Below are 25,119 nucleotides of genomic sequence, written 5' to 3'. Positions count from 1 at the left end.
ATGGCGCTGCTGCTGCGGCACAGATTTTTTTTTTTTCCTTAAAGGCGGAGATTGGAGGGGGGGGGGGGCGCTGCAGACAATAGACGGTGACTTTAAAACAAAAAGCAGAGCCACCTTAGGGAGAAGGAAGGAAAAATAGCAGCAAGAGGCGAAGCAGGTGATGGTGGATGCGAGCTGTGATTGGTCGGTCGGGATGAGTGAGCAAGAGAGCATGAATGTACTCCAGAGCTGAGTGTATCCAGGGGATGAGCTGCAGCACAGACCATTCATACTTTAGGTGACATCATCACGTCAAGGCGTGGCCTCTGGGAGACTCCGCCCCCCTATTTTATATAAGGCAGTGTAGCCCATGCTGCCTGGGACACAGTGCCTCAGAGCTCACACAGTCAGGGCTGATACTTTGTATTCTCTGCACCCACTTGGCTTTGTATCTAGAAGACCCCCCCCCCCCCCCCCCACTACTGCAGCAGGCGGACCCCCTCTCTGTATTGTGCCATCTCTTTAAGCTAGGACAACTCCCCCCAGCCTCTCTGGACTTCATGTCTGTATTTTACCCTATTCCTTGGTAAGTAAGCGGATTTAACCCCTGCAGGGTGGGATTTTGTTTGGTTGAAGGGTTAATGTGCCCTGAATTGTGATGTGAGAGGCATAAAGGAGGGTGATGTGATGGGCGCCCCCGCAGGCTGCACTTGGCATCTGGTATCAGGTAGAAATCTGAGGTGTCTGCCTGTCTGGGTGCCAGGTTGGCATTTCTAATGTGCCAGGAGAGCAGCTGGGCGATGTGTGGTCTGGGTTTTTTTTTTTTTTTTTCTTTGATGAAGTTAATTGTCTGTTGATACTGAGGGCAGGGAAGGAAGGGGTTAATGCTCTTGTTACATTGTTGCTTTTAATTAATTTAATGTTTTTTGTGTTTGGAATGAATTGTTCTGGGTGGGCTGGGCAGGGGGGGGAGAGGGGGCTGTATGGGGGCAGTGGTGGGGGGGGGGGTATAGAAGGATAGGGAGAGGGGGCTGTATGGGGGGCACAGGGGGGGTATAGAAGGATAGGGAGAGGGAGAGGGGGCTGTATGGGGGGCACAGGGGGGGGTATAGAAGGAAAGGAGAGGGAGAGGAGGCTGTATGGGGGGCAGAGGGGGTGTATAGAAGGAAAGGAGAGGGAGAGGAGGCTGTATGGGGGGCAGAGGGGGTGTATAGAAGGAAAGGAGAGGGAGAGGGGGCTGTATGGGGGGCAAAGGGGGTGTATAGAAGGAAAGAATAGGGAGAGGGGGCTTTATGGGGGGCAGAGGGGGGTGTATAGAAGTAAAGGAGAGGGGGCTGTATGGGGGGCAGAGGGGGGTGTATAGAAGGAAAGGATAGGGAGAGGGGGCTGTATGGGGCAGAGGGAGCTTTATGGGGGGCAGAGGGGGTGTATAGAAGGAAAGGAGAGGGAGAGGGGGTGGTATGGGGCAGAGGGGGTATCAAGGATCAGGATAGGGAGATCGGGGGTGTATAGAAGGAAAGGATAGGGAGAGGGGGCTTTATGGGGGGCATGAAGAGGCAGCAAAGGGGAGAGGGGGGTATATGGAGGAGTAGACTGGGGTGTATCAAGGGGCAGGACTGGCACTGAGGGGGGGGGGTGTATGGAAGGGCAGGATAGGGAGAGAGGGGGCTGTGTGGAAGGGAAGAGGGTATATTTAAGCGGAAACTGAAGGATAGGACATGTAAGGAGGGGTTAGGGTAGGAAGAGATGGGGGTGCATGGAGGGGTAGATTGGAAAGAATATGTAATGTACCCAGAGAGTTGCTTAGGGGTTTGGCAGGAGGGCTAAAGAGCAGATGTTAGGAGAGCAGACTTACATTGCATAAACTTATATAGTTAGACTATAGTTTTGTATGCGTCTATGTATGCGTGTGTGTATGTATATATATATATATATATATGTATATGTGTGTGTGTATGTATATATATGTATATATATATATATATATATATATTATATATATATATATATAATATCTGTGTGTATATTTAGTTCTGTAAAAGTGAATTGGAGGAAATCTCTAGCTAGACATGGGCAACTCCCATAAGCTTGCACTGATCCACAGTAATTGCATTAGTTTTCGCATTTGGCAGAGCTGACTTGGACTGATGTAGCAGAGCTGACCTGTGTTCATCTTACATAGGACTGCAGATAAACCTCTTTTAGTCCTGTTATTAGGATGCAATGCAGCTGTTAACCCCCTCCTCCCTCTTGAGCTCTGCTGTGGTTGTGTAGACCTAACCTCCGGCTCTTGTTGCACAGGGTTAGATGAGTCTTCTGTAGACATGAACCATTCTTTCCATGTGGTGAACTTTGCAGGCGGCCATGAATGCCTTGTGCTGAAAGATTTGTTTCCCCTATTGATCTCTTCTTCTGCATGTTTAATGCAAAATGCCCAGTGTAACCAGAGAGGAGGCACAGAGCTGCTCCATGGGGGTTGTGTATACTGGGCACAGTATTTCTTGGGAGTATATACAGACATAGAGCCAGGTGTTCCAATTGTTGTTCTCATCATATAGCAGTGTTTCCCAACCAGTGTGCCTCCAGCTGTTGCAAAATTACAGCTCCCTGCGTGCTAAGTAGCAGGTGTCGTGGTCTAGGCTGTGGATGGGAGACCAAAAATGCTCAGTGGTGTTTCTCAACCAGTGTGCCTCCAGCTGTTGCAAAACTACAACTCCCAGAATGCCCGGACAGCCAAAGGCTGTCCGGGCATGCTGGGAGTTGTAGTTTCGCAATAGCTGGAGGCACACTGGTTGGGAAACACAGCTTTAGTCCTTTGTTGTGTGTCCCATCATATAGGACAGCCAAGGCTGGAGAGATGGCTTTACATTGGCTCCATGCAGCTGATGTCATTGTCTATCTGCGTGGTCGGTATAGCGTGAATGACAATGTTCTGTTCTTGTCGCTGCCAGCATCCTCATTCACACTTCGCCGCGATGAATCAGTCATGGGCTCGCGTTCATTCATCAGTTTCCTGGAGAAGCTGCGTAGAAGTCCGAATCCTCCCATATGGAATTTCTAAAAGGGTTTTGTCCATCTTGGTGATAGTCGGTGACCAACTTACACCTTTAGACAACAGCAGTGAGACCAGTATGATGAAGGGATCGGGGGAGGTAGTAGTCCACCTTTTAAGGTGGTATTACACTATTTGGTGGAACACGATTGTCCACAGAACCATAGACCAGAAATGGGCTCTAAAGACTAGGACCGATCCTTGTAGCTCTGACCCATAAGTACTTCTTAAAATATTGGGTCTCCAAAGTGTCCAAGGTGGCCATCATGATTTTGGCTCCATGGTCTCCATATCAATAAGGCTTCTTGAGAATTTTTGGTCCTTCATGGTCCTCCATAGAAAATTGGGTCTCCAAAGTGTCCAAGGGTGGGTTATCAGATTGTTTGGCCCCACAGTGACCAGATCAATGGGTTTCTCCAGAATTTTTGGTCTTTTCTTTGGTTCTTCATGGTCCTCCATTGCATCAATGTAGTCTTTCATGCCGATCAGGTCTTCATGTAGACCAGTGGTTCTCAACCTTTTTCACTACAGTACCCCCGAAGGGTGAAAGTATGTCCGCGGGTACCCCTCACGCCTAAGTTCATGCAGAACTTGTGCGCGAGGGGTACCAGAGAACAATATAAGTCATAAAAGTACTTAATTTCGCAATAGCGTGTGCTTACCTTTCTAATGCGATACTAATGCGATACTTAAAGGGGTACTCTGCTGCTTAGCGTTTGGAACAAACAGTTCCGAAACGCTGAAGCTGGCGCAGGGAGCCCGTGACTTCATAGCCCCACCCCCTCATGATGTCATGCCCTGCCCTGCCCCCTCAATGCAAGTCTATGGAAGGGGGCGTGACAGCCATCACACCCCCTCCCATAGACTTGCAATGAGGGTCGGGACGTGACATCATAAGGGGGCGGGGCTATGAAGTCACAAGCTCCCGGCTCCAGCGTTTGGAACAGTTTGTTCCAAACGCAGAGCAGCGGAGTACCCCTTTTAATCTCCTTGTGCCATTATTCCCCCCCTCTCCCGCTGATCCCCTTTTGCCCTTATTCCCCCCTTCCATCTTAATCCCCTTGTGCCATTATCCCCCCCTCCGATCCCCTTGGGCCAATATGAGATGCATACAATAACACCCTCCCATACTGCGGTGTTACACTTAGTTTACCATGCTTACCAGGCCTGTGTCTATCCCGTTCGTCAGGAGTCGGAGGGCCATACTGATGGGTGACGTCCTTCTGCGCTGTGCCGGCACCTCCACGCAACGTCAGGGACGTCAAGTGTTAGGCCCCACAGCCACTGCAGCTCACGTCCAATCCCCTCTCTGTGCTGACAAATACTGGCCAATGCATGGCCGGGATTTGTCAGTGAATTGCCGCTCCCCCGCATATCCCTTGGCGAACCCCTGATGTAGACCATCAGTTTTGCAGGTTTGAGGCTATATACATGTGTAGATCATTTAGCGGTTTTCTCGTATCTACACCCTAGCCCTGTTTTGTAGGGTCGCATGTTTAGACCTTATACCTCTTCTGTAGGTTGCAGTTTGACCAAATGGTGGATCTGTAGCACCGGTCTTGTCTATGGAAAGTTGTAGCCTATAGTGTCCCTGCAGGGTCCAGTGAATGTACATTGTATGGACATATAAAACAATGTAATCTGTATTAGTCTGTCCAGTATATAAATAAAGATCACTCATAGGTGTGCATACGGCACTGAGGACGTGGGAGGATCTCTACGGTTTACTGGGAAACGCTGCTGAAAGTACTATGGTGCTCTGGCTTATAGACAAGTGTTCATGGTAATCCAGCATATAAGGTAATAGAAATAAAGCCGGCACTCACCGTTCTTCTCAAAATTCTTGCTTTATTGTGCTTCACATAAATTCAGGGGTAGGGAACAGACGCGGGGGGGGGGGTTACATAGGCGACAAAAGCTCCGTTTCGGGCTATAGATGCACTTCCTCCACTATAGATGCACTTCCTGCTATAGATGCGCTTCGCATAAATTCAGGGGTAGGGAACAGACGTGGGGGGGGGTTACATAGGCGACAAAAGCTCCGTTTCGTGCTATAGATGCACTTCCTCCGCTATAGATGCACTTCGTGCTATAGATGCGCTTCACATAAATTCAGGGGTAGGGAACAGACGTGGGGGGGGGGGTTACATAGGCGACAAAAGCTCTGTTTCGTGCTATAGATGCACTTCCTCCGCTATAGATGCACTTCGTGCTATAGATGCGCTTCACATAAATTCAGGGGTAGGGAACAGACGTGGGGGGGGGGGTTACATAGGCGACAAAAGCTCCGTTTCGTGCTATAGATGCACTTCCTCCGCTATAGATGCACTTCGTGCTATAGATGCGCTTCACATAAATTCAGGGGTAGGGAACAGACATGGGGGGGGGGGGGGGTTACATAGGCGACAAAAGCTCCGTTTCGTGCTATAGATGCACTTCCTCCGGCCCTTAGGGCCGGAGGAAGTGCATCTATAGCACAAAATGGAGCTTTTGTCGCCTATGTAACCCCCCCCCCCCCCCCCCACGTCTGTTCCCAACCCCTGAATTTATGTGAAGCACAATAAAGCAAGAATTTTGAGAAGAACGGTGAGTGCCGGCTTTATTTCTATTACCTTATATGCTGGATTACCAGTATATAAATATATATTGTAATATAGCGGTCTTGTAGGTTCAGTGTAATGTACGGTCATGTGTCGATCATATAGCAGTTATGTTTAGCATATGACTGTATAGAAGCTCTGTAGGATCTTTTCTTGTCTGTATATGGATGTAGCCCCTATAGTAGTAGGGTCAGTCCATTGTACATATGCAGTGAGATTCTGCAGGTTCCTGTATACAGACAAGCGTAGTCCATGTAGCAGTCCTGTATGGCCTTTGCAATAAATATATACAGCCCCTATAGCAGTATTGCAGGGTCTCCTGTGACTCCTAAAGCTTTGTTGGGAGATATATGTAGACTTAGCCATTCTGTAGGTTCTGTTAAGCGAATATTTATTTAATTTACTATATTTGTCTAGCTTTTTTTTATTTAATTTTATTTTTTTTACGTAGAAATTCAGAGCTAATCGAGCTTTATTATGTTTGTGCGATGTGCGGTAAATTGCGTGCCGGTACACTAAGGAAGGCAGTAAGATTAAATAACGTGTTATAAGCCTTTTACTAGCGCTCTGCTTGAGGTAGCGAAGGTCTGCAAATTTTTCTCTACATTTGCGTTGTAAATTTGCGAAATTTGTACTTTTCTAAATCTCTGACTGCTGCCTGTACAACCAGTGAGAAAACATCTACAAAGTCAGTTTTGCACAAGTCATTTGAGAAACGTGGATGTTTTACATTTTCTAAAGTTTTGCACAAAATGGCGCATGGGTAAAAATATTCACCAAAATTAAGACAAAATCCCCCCCCCCCCCCCCCCCCACTCCCCTGTATTAGTTCTATAAAGTCAAGGCAGTGTATGTATAGAAATATTCCATATACGGTCAGGTGTTCTGTAGCGTCAATACAATGTATAAATAATTTTAGACCCTACAGACATTCCGTATGGTCCAGTATATAGGAATTTGTAGACTTCATTCCCATTCCATAGCGTCCAGTATATGGATATTTGTTTTATCTTATAGCCATTCCGTATGTGCCAGTATATAAATATTTGTAGACCTCGTAGCTGTTCTGTAGGCTCCAGTATATAGATATATTTGTAGACCTTATGGCTATTCTGTAGGCTCCAGTATATGGATATATTTGTAGACCTTATGGCTATTCTGTAGGCTCCAGTATATGGATATTTGTAGACCTTATAGCCATTCCGTATGATTCACTATACAGTGGTCCCTCAACATACGATGGTAATCCGTTCCAAACGGACCATCGTTTGTTGAAACCATCGTATGTTGAGGGATCCGTGCAATGTAAAGTATAGGACAGTGGTCTACAACCTGCGGACCTCCAGATGTTGCAAAACTACAACACCCAGCATGCCCGGACAGCCAACGGCTGTCCGGGCATGCTGGGAGTTGTAGTTTTGAAACATCTGGAGGTCTGCAGGTTGAAGACCACTGGTAGAGGAAGTTATACTCACCTGTCCCCGCCGCTCCGGACCGTCACCGCTCGTCACCGCTGCCCTGGATGTCGCCTTCCATCGCTGTCGCCGCGTCCCCGGGATGTCCCCGACGGTCCAGCAAGGCCTCTGCTTCCCCGGCATCCTCGCTCTCCGTCGCCGCAATCACGTCGATACGCACGCCACTCCTATTGGATGACGGGACGGTGTGCGCAGTGACGTGATGACAACGATGGAGAGCGCCGACGATGCAGGGGATCCCGAAGAGGACGCGCCGGAGCCCAGAGGACAGGTAAGTGATCATCAGCGGACCACACGGGGCACCGTAAACGGCTATCCGGTGGCAGCTGAAGCAGTCTGCGCTGCAGGATAGCCGTTTATGCGATGGCCCCGACATGCAAAAGCATCGTATGTTGATGCTGCCTTCAACATGCGATGGCCGCTGAGAGTGATCGTATGCTGAAATGATCGTATGTCGGGGCCATCGTAGGTCGGGGGGGTCACTGTATAGATATATTTGTAGACCTTATACCCATTCTGTAGGGTCCAGTAAATGTATAACTATACACCTCAAGCCATTCCATATGGTTCAGGTTATGGATATATTGTAGACCTTATAGCCATTCTGGATGGTCAATGAAGTGTATGGATATCCATAGTTCTCGTAAGAATTCTGTAGGGACAGTCTGCTGTAGACTATATAGCAGTTCTGTATTTAAGGGGATATATGTAGCACCATGTAGACCATGTTTTGAAGGGTCGGCCCAGTACATCATATGGCATCTCTAAATGACTGATGCCCCTTGCCCAAGTAACTCGTTCCCCTCCGGAGTTCTTCCTCCTGGTTACATTGTTGCACCCTTTTCCTTTGGCCCCTATAAGTGTCTTCTCCGTGAATAGCCCTTTGTCTTTGGAGAGATCTCTTTTGAGATACCATTCTTCTAGAACTTGTTTACGCTCTATGGTGGAGGATCGTGAGTGTTTGGTGAAGGTGTGTAGGGTCATGTATAGAATCCGCAGTACGTCTGCTCCTTTACCTTTGGAGTCCATTGTTCTGGGGGATGATGAATGGCCAGCTGTGGGTGTTCTTCGGATTGTCGTGATCCACTACGTGCTGCAGAAATGTCAAGCATCTCATGGTTTCTTAGTTCTGTCAATAAACACCTACAAAGAGCCCTAAACCTATAGACGGCGGCTTATAATGGTACGGGAGTGTCCTATATGACTATGGATGGAAATGTCTCCGAACTACACGTGACTTTAAAACAAAAAGTGATCATTTGGGTTTGGAGTGGCAACATTTTTTTTTTTTTTTTTTTTTTTTTTTTTTTTTAATCAACTGGTGCCAGAAAGTTACAGAGGTGTGAATTACTTCTATTTAAAAATCTTAATCCTTCCAGTACTTATCAGTAGCTTTATTTCCAGAGGAAGTTCTTTTCTTTTTGAATTTATTTTCTAGTCTGACCACAGTGCTCTCTGCTGACACCTCTGCCCATGTCATGAACTTTCCAGAGCAGGAGAGGTTTTCTATATGGGGATTTGCTCCTGCTCTGGACAGTTCCGGACATGGACAGAGGTGTCGGCAGAGAGCACTGTGGTCAGACTAGAAGAAAAATTCAAAAAAGAAAAGAACTTCCTCTGGAATATACAGCAGCTAAGTACTGGAAGGATTAAGATTTTGATAATAGAATTAATTTACAAATCTGTTTTAACTTTCTGGCACCAATTGATTTAAAAATTGTTTTCCACCAGAGTACCCCTTTAAACTATTTTATTCACCCCTTTACTACAGGTCTATAGGGTACTTACTTTGTGGAGCACATTGACCAGGTTTAGTCTCAAGCACTGTACATTAAAAATCCACCTTCAGATATTGGTCAGGACTTAGAGGGTCCAGGCGTGGATGGGTTCCCTGTCTGTGAACCATTTAAGACGGGGGGGGGGGGGGGGAGGGGCAGTTCCTGCTTTACATACCCGCAAAGTTCCGAAAGGTTGCACCTTCAGACCTTTTTGTATGTGCATGACCTTCTGAAACTCGCCCAAATGTAAAGTTCTTTGTTTTATGTAATTGCATATCTGTTCCTTCAAAAAAAAAAAAAAAAAAAAAAAAAAAAATATTATATATATATATATATATATATATATATATATATATATATATATATATATAATTTAAATAAATAAAAATTCTTTTTCTATATATACATTGTAACAAGTCATTGTCAGTCAGGATGAGGTTTCAAGATTGATCAGTGAATAGAAATATGAAAACTTGTCTTCAATTTGTTCTTCACAGTAGAGTTTGTTACAACGTATCGGAGTATGTTTTTTATTTTTTTATTTCTGTATTTATTTATATTTAAAATCTAAATAGAATTACAATGTATCTGAGCCCCTTCTTCTCAAGGATCAGGACAGATCTTTGACGTACTCCAGGAATCTGAAAGCATACCCCCTATCCTAAGGATAGGGGATAAGTGTCAGATCACGGGGTCCAACTGCTGGGACCCCCCGCGATCTCCTGTACGGGGCCCTGGCAGTCCACAGAAAGGGGGCAGGTCGACCACCGCACGAACCGGTGCTGACACATCCTATGGCAGAGCTGGAGATTGACAAATGCAGTGCTCCGGCTCTCCCATAGAGTTGTATTAAGGGGGCATGTCGGCCGCCGCCGCTTCATTAAGTGGTCGACGCCCCCTTTCTACGGACTGCCAGGGCCCCATACGGGAGATCGCGGCGGGGGCCCAGCAGTCGGCCCCCCCCCCCCCTCAATCTGACACATCCCCTTTTCTAAGGATAGGGGATAAGTTTTCAGATCCTGGAGTACTTCTTTAAGAATTCCTATTCACTTAAAGCAAGCGGAAGTCTTTCTAAACCAGTGCTTCCCAAGCAGGGTGCATTCAGCTGTTGCAAAACTACAATTCCCAGCATGCCCGGACAGCCGAAGGCTGTCCGGGCATGCTGGGATTTGTAGTTTTGTAACAGCTGGAGGCACACTGGTATACACTGCTCTGAGCATTGTTGGTCTCCCATCCACTGCCTAGACCATGATACCTGATGCTTAGCATGCTGGGAGTTGTAGTTTTATAACAGCTGGAGGCACACTGGTATACACTGCTCTGAGCATTGTTGGTCTCCCATCCACTGCCTAGACCATGATACCTGCTGCTTAGCATGCTGGGAGTTGTAGTTTTGTAACAGCTGGAGGCACACTGGTTTTGAAACACTGCTCTGAGCATTGCTGTAGGTCTCCCATCCATTGCCCAGACCATGATACCTGCTGCTTAACATGCTGGGAGTTTTAGTTTTGCAACAGCTGGAGGCACCCTGATTGGAAAACGCTGTTCTAAACTAAGACAGAGGTTTCTTACTGTAAAATGAGGTTTATGTATCTACGCAACTAGATGTATTTCCTCTTGGTTAATTCGTGTTGGTTTTGCAGCTTTTGTATGAAGCGGAAGGCGAGGATGTTAACTAATTAATTTTTTTTTTTTGTTCTTCTCTCGCAGCACTGACTACCTGAGATCAGCTGAGATGACTGAGGTTATAATGAACACTCAGCCCATGGACGAGATCGGTCTAAGCCCTCGCAAAGATTCCTATCAGGTATGATGTACGCAGCGTCTGCCGCCTTGTAGATATCGCCTGTGCCAAACCGCCTGCTTGCTGATGACCTCCCGAGGGAGTCTTGTGTACTTCAGGTTGTGTGTGGTATTACAGCTTTGCTCCATTCACTTCAATGGAACTGAACTGCAATATTACATGCAGACTTGAATTGAGGGGGCGTGGTTTAACATAACGAGGGGGCGTGACCGTGATCATCGGAAGTCATGAGCCTCTGCGCACGCACTCTGCGTTCGGAAAAAATGTTCCGAACACTGATGCAGTGGAGTACCCCTTTAAGCCTGCCGCATGACAGATTTATGCAAGGCTCCTGTAAATAGCTACAAAAGTCACTGCAGGACTGTGCAAGGATTGCCCTTAGATTTTGATGGTGGTGTTGGCTGCCCATGCTGGATGGTGGTGGTGTTGGCTGCCCATGCTGGATGGTGGTGGTGTTGGCTGCCCATGCTGGATGGTGGTGGTGTTGGCTGCCCATGCTGGATGGTGGTGGTGTTGGCTGCCCATGCTGGATGGTGGTGGTGTTGGCTGCCCATGCTGGATGGTGGTGGTGTTGGCTGCCCATGCTGGATGGTGGTGGTGTTGGCTGCCCATGCTGGATGGTGGTGGTGTTGGCTGCCCATGCTGGATGGTGGTGGTATTGGCGGCCCATGCTGGATGGTGGTGGTATTGGCGGCCCATGCTGGAGGGTGGTGGTATTGGCTGCCCATGCTGGAGGGTGGTGGTATTGGCTGCCCATGCTGGAGGGTGGTGGTGGTGGCGGCTGCCCATGCTGGAGGGTGGTGGTGGTGGCGGCTGCCCATGCTGGAGGGTGGTGGTGGTGGCGGCTGCCCATGCTGGAGGGTGGTGGTGGTGGCGGCTGCCCATGCTGGAGGGTGGTGGTGGTGGTGGGGGTGGCGGCTGCTGGATGGCGGTGGCGGCAAAGCTATGGATAGAATGAGACGTGCAGTGATGTCACTTGATGTGAGACCTTAAAATAACGAAGCTGAAGGGTAAACTGTGGGGCCACATCTGAGGCTTGGAAATTGGTGGCCATAGGGGTATATTGGGTTACCACACCCTCAGATGGACGTATCTTGGCTAGTTCTGAAGAGGTGGTCATGTTCCTGACTTTTTTTTTGTGTATCAAAGAGCCTATTCACCTCTCCCACTTGGCTCATCTTCTTCTTCTTTCCTGATCTATAAAAAGAAAATCAATGGGATGGATAGACGGATTTCCTTTCTGCAACATCTAAAATTTCTGTGGAATCATCCAAAAATCCCAAGAATTTCATTAAACGCTGATATCCTGTGGTCTCGGCCTTTGGTTCTCTGCCGGATACAGTGCGGCCTTGCGTGTAGGAGCAGACGGACTCCGATGGCCATTTTCGAGACACAGTGAAGGTTATTGTTACGAATGAATCGTTACGATCATGAGAATCTCTTCACTTGTACATGAGCGGACCGAGGCCAAGCAGATTTAGAAGAATCCCAGTGCGGACCCCCACGCCCTCCCGAGACACTTTAGTCAGATTTCTATACTGCACTGTCTATAGTGACGCATGGCAGTTCCTTAAAGGGCCAAAGCACATTTATTCCTTGGTGGTGGTGGTGTGGGGGGGTCTTTAACATATGCAACTATTAAACAGAGAAAGCCAATGTTTGTACAATGTTTACTTTATGTAGCCTTCTGTAAATGAACCAGGAAGCTCAGGATTCGTATATTCTAGACTGGAGACTGATGTAATACCTATTAAGGCCTATGCACATCTAATACAGATGTTATGGTGCCAATAGAACTTTTTACACAGTTTGGGGTCTATATGAAGTGATGTCATGGCCTAGAACAGTGGTCTCCAACCTGCGGAACCTCCAGATGTTGCGAAACTACAACTCCCAGCATGCCCGGACAGCCAATGGCTGTCCGGGCATGCTGGGAGTTGTAGTTTTGCAACATCTGGAGGTCCGCAGGTTGACCACTGGCCTAGAATATGGGGAGATCTAATGGTTACCTGTAGCAACCAATCACAACACAGCTTTCACTTTTCTACAGCAGAACACAAAGCGAAAGCTGAAATGTGATTGGTTGCTATGGGCAACAGTTTATAAATATCCCCCCCCAAATTCTAGATATAGATATAGACAGTGATGTCACTTCATGCGAACACCCCTAACTGTTAAATGTCTAAAAAAAAAATGTTTAATAATTTGGGGGTTTTACAGGAAGTCGCAACACTGACAGAAAGATGATGGGGGAGATTTATCAAAACCTGTGCAAAAGAAAAGTTGCCCAGTTGCCCATAGCAACCAATCAGATCGCTTCTTTCATTTTGCAGAGGCCTTGTTAAAAATGAAAGTGATCTGATTGGTTGCTATGGGCAACTGGGCAACTTTTCCTCTGAACAGGTTTTGATAAATCTCCCCCGATGTCCCTAGCTCCCGAATACTGTTGGGCGCAAATATTCGCAATGCGAATATTTATCGCGAATATCGCATATTCGTAAATTCGTGAATATTGCGAATATAGCGCTATATATTTGCAATTACTAATATTCACTTTTTTTTTTCATGATCATCCCTCCCTGCTTCCAGCTTGTGGTGTAAACATGGCTCCAATACTAGTTACTGTGTCAGACTGGCGGGCGCATGAAAATTTGCATATGCGAATATTCGCGCATATTGATCCCTCGTTTTTTAGCTCTTTTATCACGCGATATTGCACATGCAAATTTTATGGCGCATAGTAAAAAAGGCCGTGAATATTGCGAATATGCAAATTTTGCGAATATATGACGAATATTCGTCCATATATTCGCAAAATATTACGAATTCGAATATGGCCTATGCCGCTCAACACTACTCCAGAATATCAGGAAGATTTTTTAAATGTTACCCATAGCAACCGATCTTCCTAATATTTTGCAGCTAGTGACCTCATCGGTCCGACTGTGATGTCACGTCATGCAAAACCCCCAATTGTTAGACCTTTTTAGACCTTTAGCCTAAGGCTGCATTCACACCACGTTTTTGCAATACAGTTCCCGTATACGTTTTCAATTTGAAAACCATATGGAATCGTATTGAAAACCGTATGCATTGACTCTCCACTGAAAACCGTATGCCAAACGATGCATCCGGTTTCATCTGTTTTGCTTCTTACACAGTTTTGTCATTTTTTTTTTTCCCTGTTACCCATAACCGTAGCCTACCTCGGTTTTTGGTCCGGGTGAAATACCGTATTGAAACCGCATACTTTTTTATATTTTTTTATTTTTTTTAACATGAGTGTCAATGGGAACCGTAGAGAACCTTATGTGCGTACGGTACCAACCATACGATGGAATTTCAATCAAACAAGTGAAACTTTATTCATAATGGAGTGAAAAGTTAAAAACGTATGCGTTTTTCTTAAAAAAAACAGATGCTACCGGATCGGATCATTTTTCAAACAGTATACGGTTTTTAACTATATACAGGTTAAAATTTGTACACACGTTTTGATAGTTTGGACCGGTTTTGAGGAATCTGCTTTTCAGCAAAAACATGATACGGGAACTGTATTGCAAAAACGTGGTGTGAATTCAGCCTAACAGAGGTTTTACGGGAAATAACTTCCAGGCCGGTGATGTCACCAGATACAGAATATGGGGGGAGATCTATGAACGGTTGTCCATAGCAACCAATCACTGTGCAGCTTTCACTTTCTTTTCTGCTCTAGAGAGCTGCTCAGTGATTGGTTACTATGGGCAACACTATAGTAGTTACTATGGGGTTTACAGGAAGTGATATTACTGCCGTAGCAATATCACTAGACCCAGAATATGGAGGTGATTTAGAAACTGTTGTCCATAGCAACCAATCACTGTGCAGCTTTCACTTCATGTTCTGCTCTAGAGAGCTGCTCAGTGATTGGTTACTATGGCAACACTATATTGGTTACTATGGGGTTTACAGGAAGTGATATTACTGCCGTAGCAATATCACTAGACCCAGAATATGGAGATTTAGAAACTGTTGTCCATATCAACCAATCACTGTGCAGCTTTCACTTTCTTTTCTGCTCTAGAGAGCTGCTCAGTGATTGGTTACTATGGGCAACACTATAGTGGTTACTATGGGGTTTACAGGCAGTGATATTACTGCCGTAGCAATATCACTAGACCCAGAATATGGAGATTTAGAAACTGTTGTCCATAGCAACCAATCACTGTGCAGCTTTCACTTCATATTCTGCTCTTGAAAGCTGCGTTGTGACTGGTTGCTACGGGCAACAGTTTTAAAACTTGCACCTATGTGCCCATACTATTCCACCATGTACGTTGTCTTGTGCATGCCATATTGTGGGGAAATGGGTCTGCAATATGGCATCACTGAGGCACCGTATGACCCCAAGTTACCTTGTGGACCACCACATTCCTTCTATGAACCTAAAGTCCTGTCGTGCAGCAGAGGGTTAATATACACCGGACGGGCTGTGATGTCACCTGGGCCAGTGCTCTGCTTCGCTTTTTTTGGGTGTTCCGCCACAGAATGTGACTAATTCTTACACCACAGCTGTGAATTTTCTCTTTACAGTAAGCGCTTCCTTTGTCGAAAGCAGGAAACTGTCGTCGTGTGTCTGACGGCGTCCGAGAGCCAAGGGCTGTCTCATCAGAACACAGAACGATATCTGCGAATATAAAAAAATACCTGTATAGGGGGGTTTTCCAAGCAGTGTGCCTCCAGCTGTTGCAAAACTACAACTCCCAGCATGCCCGGACAGCCTTTGGCTGTCCGGGCATGCTAGGAGTTGTAGCTTTGCAACAGCTGGAGGCACACTGCTTGGAAAACTTCGATTTAGTTCTGTAACGTTCTCATAGGCTTTATGGATCAATTCACCTTTTTCAAAATCTCTGCTTTATGGTCAGTGAATGGAAACACTTCTGTTTACATTTGGAGAACCTGTTCCTGCTCACGCAACTGATAGTTGATCTGTATCTGCCCTTTAAGGGTTAACGTTATAGATCTGCACTATCGTATCTCTTATCCCCATACGTGAAATCGTAGTAGGTAGTTGACGCAATCTCTTCCCCATATCTCTGCTTGCTGCCAATGAACCTGAAACATGTTACGGCCCAGTGCCTGAGGCTGCACTACTGAAATTCTATTCATGTTTTTCTTGTGTTTTTGAGACCTACATTAAGATCTTGTATGGGTCCAAATTACCAGACCTATCGGCGTTCACACAATACGCTTCCTGCCTTGAATAGTCATGGTTTCTGGTTGCTAGGATGGCTTCAAATGCCCCTCTGTGGTAGTCTTCATCTGGCTCATCACCCCAAGATGGCTTCAAATGCCCAAACCCCTACTTTGTGGTAGACTAGTTCCCCTTTCCCTGGCCTATTGGCACCTATGGTGGTTATGTACCTGTGTGGAGCCTTCAACATCTAAATCAACGACCTCCATTCAGTATTGGGTCACCAGAATCTCCAGTAGTGCAGCCTCAGGCTTTGGGCCTATAACTTTAAATGATCAAGTGAAGTAAAAGTTTGAAAGAAAAGTTAGTTCTCTTATCTTTTACATCTTTAAAGGGGTTATGCAGGAATCAAATTCAGGAATTTCTTTCAAAGACCGCTCCCTGTTTGTCTCCAGATTGGGTTTGATTCTGCAGCTCAGTTCCATTGAAGTGAATAGAATCAAGTTGTAATACCACACCCAAAGTGGAGACAGACAGAGTGGTGTTTGAAAGATATTAAAGGGGATATCCAGTGCTGAAAAACATATCCCCTGTCCTAAGGAACTTATCCCCTGTCCTAAGTTTCAGATCGCCCGGGGTCTGACTGCTGGGGCCTCCCACGATCTCCTGTATGGGGCCCCAGCTCGTTGGCCAGATAGCGGGTGTTGACCACCGCAGGAAGCGGCGGCCGACACCCCCCCTCAATACAGCGCTATGGCAGAGCCGGAGATTGCCGAAGGCAGCGTTCCGGCTCTGCCATTGTGTTGTATTGAGGGGGCGTGTCAGCCGCTGCTTCGTGCGGTGGTCAGTTCTCCCCCTTCCCGCAGGCTGCCGGGGGCCCCAGCGGTCAGATCCCCCCGCGATCTGAAACTTATCCTCTATCCTTAGGAAAGGGGATAAGTTTTCAGCACTGGACTACTCTTAAGTTTTTTTTTTTTTTTTTTGGTTTTTAATTCCTGGATAACCCCTTTTTAATAGCTGTTGGCTCAATGCTTGCTTGGTCTTTCCCCATGAACACTTGGAGGGCCACCATTCAAATGATAGTTGGCCTGTCCCACCAAAATTGGCAGGGTCTGCTGACTTTCCCCCCCCCCCCCCCCCCCCCCCCAGTGTTATGGGGTCTTTAGAATCTCACACTGATGGACACTTGTAAGCCCCACCCATGACCTGCCCCCAAGCATCCAGACAATCCTAATATGCAGCATTTTTGTCTAATTTTCATGTTGCTGTAGATGGTGAATGCATCCACTCAAGGCCTTCATTCACTGAGGTCACCAGGATTCCTCAGTAGTGCAGCATCAGGCTTTGAGGGCCTTTAACTTTAAGTGATCACATCTTGGCCTGAAAAGTAGAAAACTTTTCACTTAGTAACTTACATGAAGTAACTTTTCTTATACTTTTTCCATGTTCAATAGCTGTCGGCTCAATGCTTGTTTGGACGTCCTCCATATACATGAACACTTGGGGAAGAGTTGGGAGGCCACCATACAAATAAGAGCAGGTTCTGCTGTCCTTTCTTCAATGTGTATGGGGTCTTAAGAATCTCAAGTTGTTGGACACTTGTAAGTCCCACCCATGAGCTGCCCCCAAGCATCCAGACACTCCTAATATGAGGCACTTATGTCTAATTTCCATGTTGATGTAGAATGCATCCAATCAAGTCCATTCAGTATGAGGTCACCAGGATCCCTCAGTACTGCAGAATTAGGCTTTGGGGCCTGTAACTTTAAAGGGGTACTCTGCCCCTAGACATTTTATCCCTATCCAAAGGATAGGGGACTAGATGTCTGATTGTGGGGTCCCACTGCTGGGTTATGTGGCAGTGGTCGTGACATCACAGCCATGCCCCCTTGTGACATCACGCCACACCCCCTCCATTCATGTCTGTGGGAGGGGGCGTGTCGACAGACACGCCTCCTCCCATAGACATGAATGGAGGGGGATTCGCGTGACGTCACAAGGGGGCATGGCCATGATGTCACGATCCCAGCCTCCGGTTCAGAGCGTTCTGAACAAAATTTGGAGTATCGGAGTACCCCTTTGAGTACAAGGCATACACACAAGAACCTCTACAGTATTCTCTAATAGCCCATTCTGCACTATTTATTTAAAGGGGTACTCCCCTGGATAACTTTTTTTTTTTTTTTTTTTTTTTTTAATCAACTGGTGCCAGAAAGTTAAACAGATTTGTAAATTACTTACACTGGGAACCCCCGCGATCTCGGTTGCGGCACACCAGACATCCAGTGCACAGAGCGAAATTCGCTCCGTGCCAGATGACCGGTGATGCGGGGCGGAGGCTCATGACGTCACGGCCATGCCCCTTCAATGCAAGTCTATGGGAGGGGGCGTGGCTGTGACATCACGAGCCTCCGGCACTGCACCCAATGCTCTAAACAAACACTGGGTGCATCAGGGGGATCGCTGGGATCCCCAGCAGCCGGACCCTGGCGATCAGACATCTTATCCCCTATCCTTTGGATAGGGCATAAGATGTCTAGGGGCGGAGTGCCCCTTTAAGTGATCAACTGAAGTAAGAGTACAACATTTTTCGCACTGTAATTTACATGAAGTCACTACCTATATGTTTACATCTTTAATTGTTGTTGGCTCAATGCTCGTGACTTCTCCCAACCCTTAGGGAAGAGTTTGGGGGGGCTGACCCCTGCAGTGCGCACACAGCATTCGGAACGAATCACTCCGAATGCTGGCCAGTGGAGTACCCCTTTAAAGTTCTTCTGCTGCGGTCACTGAGCAAGACGGTCTGGAAAAGTCTTTCAATGACTGGAGTACATAAGGCCTCTCATTCATAAGTGATCACATCCTTCACATTCCCGACTAATCTTTCATCTGGGTCTTTGTCACAGAGCCGGGTGCTGACAAGTCCTAATCTCATAACTAGGACACAATGGTTGGAGAAGACAGTATTGTTTACCGAGGGTTAAGCCCATAAGCTGCATTCGTCACATATACAGATAGAAGACGTTCATTGTGGTGTCCATGAAATTGGGGGGGAGGGTCCATCTTGTATATTGCTGATCCGTTTTCTCTGGACTAGAGTTGCCACCCTTCTTGCAAAAGAAACTACCGGCCATGCTAATTTGCATAATTATATATGCGTAACATCACAGGATACATCTATGCGGGGGGGGGGGAAATTTTGTCCTATTCTGACCCCTATAACTTTTTCTCCTTATACGGCCTGTATGAGGGGTAATTTTTTTGCGCCCAGATCTGAAGTTTTTAACAGGACCGTTTTTTGTTTTGATGTGACTTTTTGATCACTTTTTTTGTTTAAATTAAATTCAGGAGTTACAGTTACTAACTACAACTCCCAGCATGCCCTGATACAGCCTGTGGCTCAGCAGTTGCCCCAAACGAAAACTACAACTCCCAGGATGTTGGACTACATAGTAGTATATAGTATAGGTTAGTGTTTCTGAACCAAGGGTGCCTCCAGCTGTTGCAACACTACAACTCCCAGCATGTTTGACCTAGACTATATACTACTATGTAGTCCAACATGCTGGGAGTTGTAGTTTTGAAACAGCTGGAGGCACCCCTGGTTCAGAAACACTGACCTATACTATATACTACTATGTAGTCCAACATGCTGGGAGTTGTAGTTTTGAAACAGCTGGAGGCACCCCTGGTTCAGAAACACTGACCTATACTATATGCTACTATGTAGTCAGTGTTTCTTGAACTAGGGGTGCCTCCAGCTGTTGCAAAACTACAACTCCCAGCATGTTGGACTATATAGAAGTATATAGTATAGGTTAGTGTTTCTGAACCAGGAGTGCCTCCAGCTGTTGCAAAACTTCAACTCCCGGCATGTTGGACTATATAGAAGTATATGTCAATATTTGCCAACCAGAGGTGCCTCCAGCTGTTGCAAAACTACAACTCCCAGCATGCCCGGACAGCTGTTGGCTGTCCAGGCATGCTGGGAGTTGTAGTTTAGCAACAGCTGGAGGCACCCCTGGTTGGGAAACACTGGTATAGTGTATGGTGCAACATTCCGGGAGTTGGAGGATTGGTTGGATAAATACCGGCCATTGCATCGCCGGTATTTTTAATATAAAAATTCCAGGCCAGGTGGCTAAAATTCCGCCCAGGTGGCGACCCTAACCTGGACCCAAATGTTAAGGCTGCAACCAAAAATATAACTTCTAGAAGGGAAAAGTCCAGCAAAGGTTTGAAAATCGAAAAGTTCTCATAAATTTTTGGAAAATTAAAATCCTTCAGAAATGATCCTAAAGAGGTTACCGAGAAGTACTGTATTGTGTAATCCGAAAACAAGACCGCCTGTGGACAGGAAATCTGGGAATCTGCATTGATTTCCAAGGAAATGCTGAGATTAAAAAGGGCCATTTCTTACTTGGATGGAATGTGATAGTCACAAGGGGCAGTAACCCTCGAACGGCCTCGCAGACTGAATTGGAGATTGTGCTCATGTGCTGCAATGTTCTTCTTAGAATAGGAGTTTGTACAAGGCCCCAAAAGATAAACCAAATCTAGTGCTCTCACATATTAGATGTAAGTAGGGTTACCACCTGGCCGGTATTTTACCGGCACAGACGGTATTTTGGCCACACTGCCGGTATTTATCCAGCCAATCCTCCATCTCCTGGGATGTTGCACCATATACTATAACAGTGTTTCCCAACCAGAGCGCCTCCAGCTGTTGCAAAACTACAACTCCCAGCATGCCCGGACAGCCAACGGCTGTCCGGATATGCTGGGAGTTGTAGTTTTGCAACATCTGGAGGCACCCCTGGTTGGGAAATGTTGACCTATACTATATAGTCCAACATGCTGGGAGTTGTAGCTTTGCAACAGCTGGAGACACACTGGTTGAGAAACATTGACCTATACTGTATAGTCCAATATGCTGGTAGTTGTAGTTTTGCAACAGCTGGAGGCACACTGGTTGGGAAACTGACCTATACTATATAGTCCAACATGGTTGGAGTTGTAGTCTTGCAACAGCTGGAGGCACCCCTGGTTGGGGAAACATTGACCTATACTGTATAGTCCAATATGCTGGTAGTTATAGTTTTGCAACAGCTGGAGGCACCCCTGGTTGGGAAACACTGACCTATACTATATACTTATATAGTCCAACATGCTGGGAGTTGTAGTTTTCATTTGGGGCAGCTGCTGAGCCACAGGCTGTATCAGGGCATGCTGGGAGCTAAAAAGTACTGGAAGGGTAAAAATTTTTTAATAGAAGTAATTTACAAATCTGTTTAACTTTCTGGCACCAGTTCATTTAAAAAAAAAATTCCACCGGAGTACCCCTTTAAGTGGCAATTAATATATTTTTCCACCTGAAGCCAATGCTAAGCTCTCATACCTACTTTAGATAGGGAATAATCACCAAACAAGATCCACGAAATGGGAGATAGATCGCGCTGCGATCTATCTCCCATTTCGTGGATCTTGTTTGGTGATTATTTTGTGCGCCTGGGATGCAGGAAGCTGCAGCCGCCGCTGTCCGTGATATTGATTGAAAACACACGGAGAGGTGTTCCTCATTTCACACAACACGATCAGCTGTACAGCGTCCATTTTGGGACATCGTCAGTGATCAGCCGCAACTCCGTCCCCCGTCAGGCGAAACAGCATCCCGCCTCCTCCCTCACACCAATCAGTCATCCTTCAGCCACAACTCCCTCCTCCCTCAGTGAAACTCCCTCACCCAAAGCACAGTCATGCCTCAGACTATTCTCCCTTAGACGCAATTTACTGCCGCATAGCAGAGCCGACCAGACCACTACAGAGTCTGAATAACATGTATAGCAGAGAGCCGACACTGACTCGGCGCTGCTATACGGCAGGAAGGTTTTTTTGTCTGAGGGATGACTGTTTCGGATGAGGGAGTTTAGGATGACTGAGGAGGGAGTTGTGGCTGACGCCTGACTGAGATCAGTCCAAGGAAGGAGGTGGGACACTGTTTCGCCTGACTGACTAAATGGACACTGTACAGGTGAGAGCGTTTCAGTTACACTTCAAGTAATACTTTTGTATTTATGGATTCCACCCGGGGGAGCGCACCCGGTGTTCTTCTTTATATACTTTAAACAGGGGGCAGAAAAGGTTTGGGTTGCTCCCATAGTTACCAAATGGAAAGTGAGACTTTCGATTTCTATTGTCATGTTTGCAGGTATATTTATGATAGTACCTGTTTTGACCCCCTTTAAGCCCCTGTCCACACCTCTCCAGTTGTATCCATAGGCCAGGATGATGCTTTTTGGTGTTTCACCTAGTTCTGCCTGTGTAGGGTAGTGGTTTGTAACCGCGAGCTCTCTAGATAGAACTCCCTGCATGATTTGACACCTACAGACCAGTTCCAAAATGTTCTTCTCTTCTGTAGAAACGTTGTAATATTTATATGCCGAATGGGCCTTAAATTCTTCATTAATTAAATTTAGTTGCTTTTTAATTACCTCAACTTGGGGTTTGATATGGTCTTTTTGACAACTCTTCTGTAGGTCTTAAATCGGCACTGTCATAAAATCAAAGTTTTGTTATTGCTCTCCTTATGGTAAATAAAAAATCTTTCTAAAAATCTTTCTAATCTTTCTAAAAAAAATTGTTTTGTGTTTAAAAAAAGCTGCCACTAGGTGTCTCCCTACCTGCTCAGAGCACGTTTCCCCCAAACTCTTGCACAGACTTTGGACGCCAGCTGGCCTGGCAGAAGTCCAAAATCAGGAAATGCAGTCTGGAGTGCTGAGGGGTGTGTGTGTGCAGCCTTAGCCAGTCATAGCTCATTTCGCACTGAACTGCTCTGGGCTGTGTAGCAGAGTGAGGGAGGAAGTTCTCCCCTGTATGGCTTCAGATGACGTCACGCCTGCTGGGGAACGCCCCTTCCCAGTCTGTGAATCTCACTGAGCAGAAAATACAGAGCAATATCAATGTAGAAAACTAATAAATAAAGGCAGGGGGTGGTTTATCATGATGGGGGTAGTGACCTGGAAGGATTATAACATTTAACAAGATCATGACAGGTACTCTTTAATTTTTTGGGATATTTGAGTTGACCTTTTCCTTTTTTGTTTCTCTCCTACAGATCTTCCCAGATCCTTCAGACTTCGAACGATGCTGCAAACTGAAGGATCGGCTCCCCTCCATTGTGGTGGAGCCCACAGAGGGGGATGTGGAGAGCGGAGAACTGAGATGGCCCCCAGAAGAGTTCCTGGTGGAAGAAGAGAAGGAATCCAACTGCGATACACAAAAGAAAGACAACAAGGAGCAATAATCATGTTTTGACCCTTGTCATTTGGAAGAGGAATTGCCCATCAATGGGCCTACTATGAATCGGTTAGGAAGGATTTTGTTAACCATGACAAATTCCAAGACGCACGATGAGTCTTTTTTTTTTTTCTTTTTCCTCTTGGTGGAAGAATCCAGCCTCCGTTGTGATTAAAAGCCCCAAGTCTTGAAGAAGTGTTTTTTTTTTTTGCTTTTTTTAATTCAATCATTAGAATACTATCTGAGGTTTTTCCAAGGCTAGATGCAGTGATAATCTTAGAATAATGTAAGAAGGAATTCTTTGGACAGAGGCACAGACTCATCGACTATTAAGAAAACTGCCTTCTCTGCAAGAACACAAGGTTAACCCGTCTCTTCTCCATCTGAATGTTCTGTCATTCTGTCCAGACTGGAGTCTTGGTTGATACCATCTTCTGGTGAACTGGCTGTGTACATCTCTGCTCCATTCCCAACAAGTTCTAAATGACATCGATGTGTCGTAACTATTTGTAATTGGATCAAAAAGTGGAATCTGTCTCTGTAGTATTAATACCAGTGTTCATCAGTGTGTACAGGGATGCAATTATTGTCATGTACTTGTCCTGTACTATGAGATGTTGGTGTGTTCCTCGGTTTGTCGTAGGGGTCAGCAACTAAGTCAACATTGTAGACCAGTATGTAAAGTTCTCCGGTATGAAAAAAACAAAAAACATTGCGCTTCCTTTCTGGATAAAATGGCCATCTTGTGTATCACTTATGTTGTGTGTGCTCAGAAGTCATCGAATTGGTGTGTTGGTCATCGTCAACCATCGTGGCTTGTACCTATCGCTGAATGCAGTTGTACGTTGGCTGTCCGTTATGGCATGGAAATGAGATTGGGAAAAGTTTGCCAAAATATTAGTGGTAGGCAACGAGTTACTCAACTTCTCGCAAGATGTATTAGAAGTCAATCCAGGATTGAGGTTGTCGGGACATATTTTCTGTGTTAAGTCAACCACGTTTGGTGGTCTGTTCGCACATTCTTGATTTCGCAGGCTGTGACGGATGAAGCTCATAGAGGAGAGCTCTTAAAAAAAGACATATCCATCTCTTCCAGTGAGATCCCACGTTCACAATCCAAAAGGCCTTTTACAAGACCCATAGTTGCCCTTTAGTCCACCAAATGTTTCAAGCCTTTTATTTTTAGAGAATACTTTCCTACCCGTTGAATTGAAAGATACCTCGGCTGGTGGCCATTGTGGAGATTGCCTATTACACATCATATTACCAGATGCTTTGTCCTTGTAGACCGGTAAAATATTTTCCAATGATTATACAGCAATAATTCTTGTGCTTTGATCTGTTAAATTCTAAAAAATTCTCGTGTAGATCTTGCACAGGTTTGTGGTAGTGTCCACCGTCAAATGGTCTTCATGACCATCTGAAGGCTCTCCAGGTTATAGTGTATGTCTGTCATGGGTTCACAAACTGGTTACGGGGTAAGGGGTGCAAATGTTAGAGCATCACCGATGAGTGCAACAGATGTGCCGTAACCCGCATGGAACGTGATACACTTGTGATGGTGATCCAGTAGATATGTAGTGACAATCCACTGAGACCTCGTGACTATCTTCATTCTATGCCATCCGTCAAAGGTTCTTCTGAGCTCTCGGAAAAAAACAAAACATAAACAACAAAAAAAAACTTTAAGGTCAATTCAGTGGAAGGAACTACTTTTGTGTTTGTCTCGATTTTTTTTGTTTGTTTTTTCTCCTTTTATTGAGAGTATTGTAAATTTTCATTTGTTACAGATGTCTGCGAACAAAAGCACTCGAGTAAACTCTGTTGTATAATAGTTATATATAAATATATATTTCTGTAATTTTTGAGGCTCAGGGAGATGCTAGCTTTTTTTTTTTTTTTCAAAAACCTTTATGTCACTGTGACAGTTGTAAATAAAGTTTCAAATTGCTTTCCAACTCA

At 45.7% G+C, this 25,119-nt stretch overlaps 1 protein-coding gene across 1 annotated transcript; it reads left to right on the top strand.

Annotated features, from left to right (window-relative positions):
* Window positions 1-446: 446 nt before the first annotated feature.
* LBH (LBH regulator of WNT signaling pathway) lies at window positions 447-25,119 on the top strand. The gene is made up of 3 exons (XM_056563448.1): window positions 447-565; window positions 10,595-10,691; window positions 22,976-25,119. The coding sequence occupies exons 1-3, from the start codon at window positions 540-542 to the stop codon at window positions 23,162-23,164; spliced, it is 312 nt and encodes a 103-aa protein (XP_056419423.1). The 5' UTR covers window positions 447-539; the 3' UTR covers window positions 23,165-25,119.

This window comes from Hyla sarda, chromosome 3, assembly GCF_029499605.1.
Source record: "Hyla sarda isolate aHylSar1 chromosome 3, aHylSar1.hap1, whole genome shotgun sequence".
Classification (NCBI taxonomy): Eukaryota; Metazoa; Chordata; class Amphibia; order Anura; family Hylidae; genus Hyla; species Hyla sarda.
This window is presented reverse-complemented; position numbering and strand designations above follow the sequence as displayed.

Bases quoted from the DNA above. Each gene is read 5' to 3' on its own strand.
- LBH (XM_056563448.1), top strand. From the start codon at position 540: ATGTCTGTATTTTACCCTATTCCTTG. The intron at 566-10,594 runs GTAAGTAAGCGG...CTTCTCTCGCAG, and splicing joins GTATTTTACCCTATTCCTTG to CACTGACTACCTGAGATCAG. The intron at 10,692-22,975 runs GTATGATGTACG...TCTCTCCTACAG, and splicing joins CTCGCAAAGATTCCTATCAG to ATCTTCCCAGATCCTTCAGA.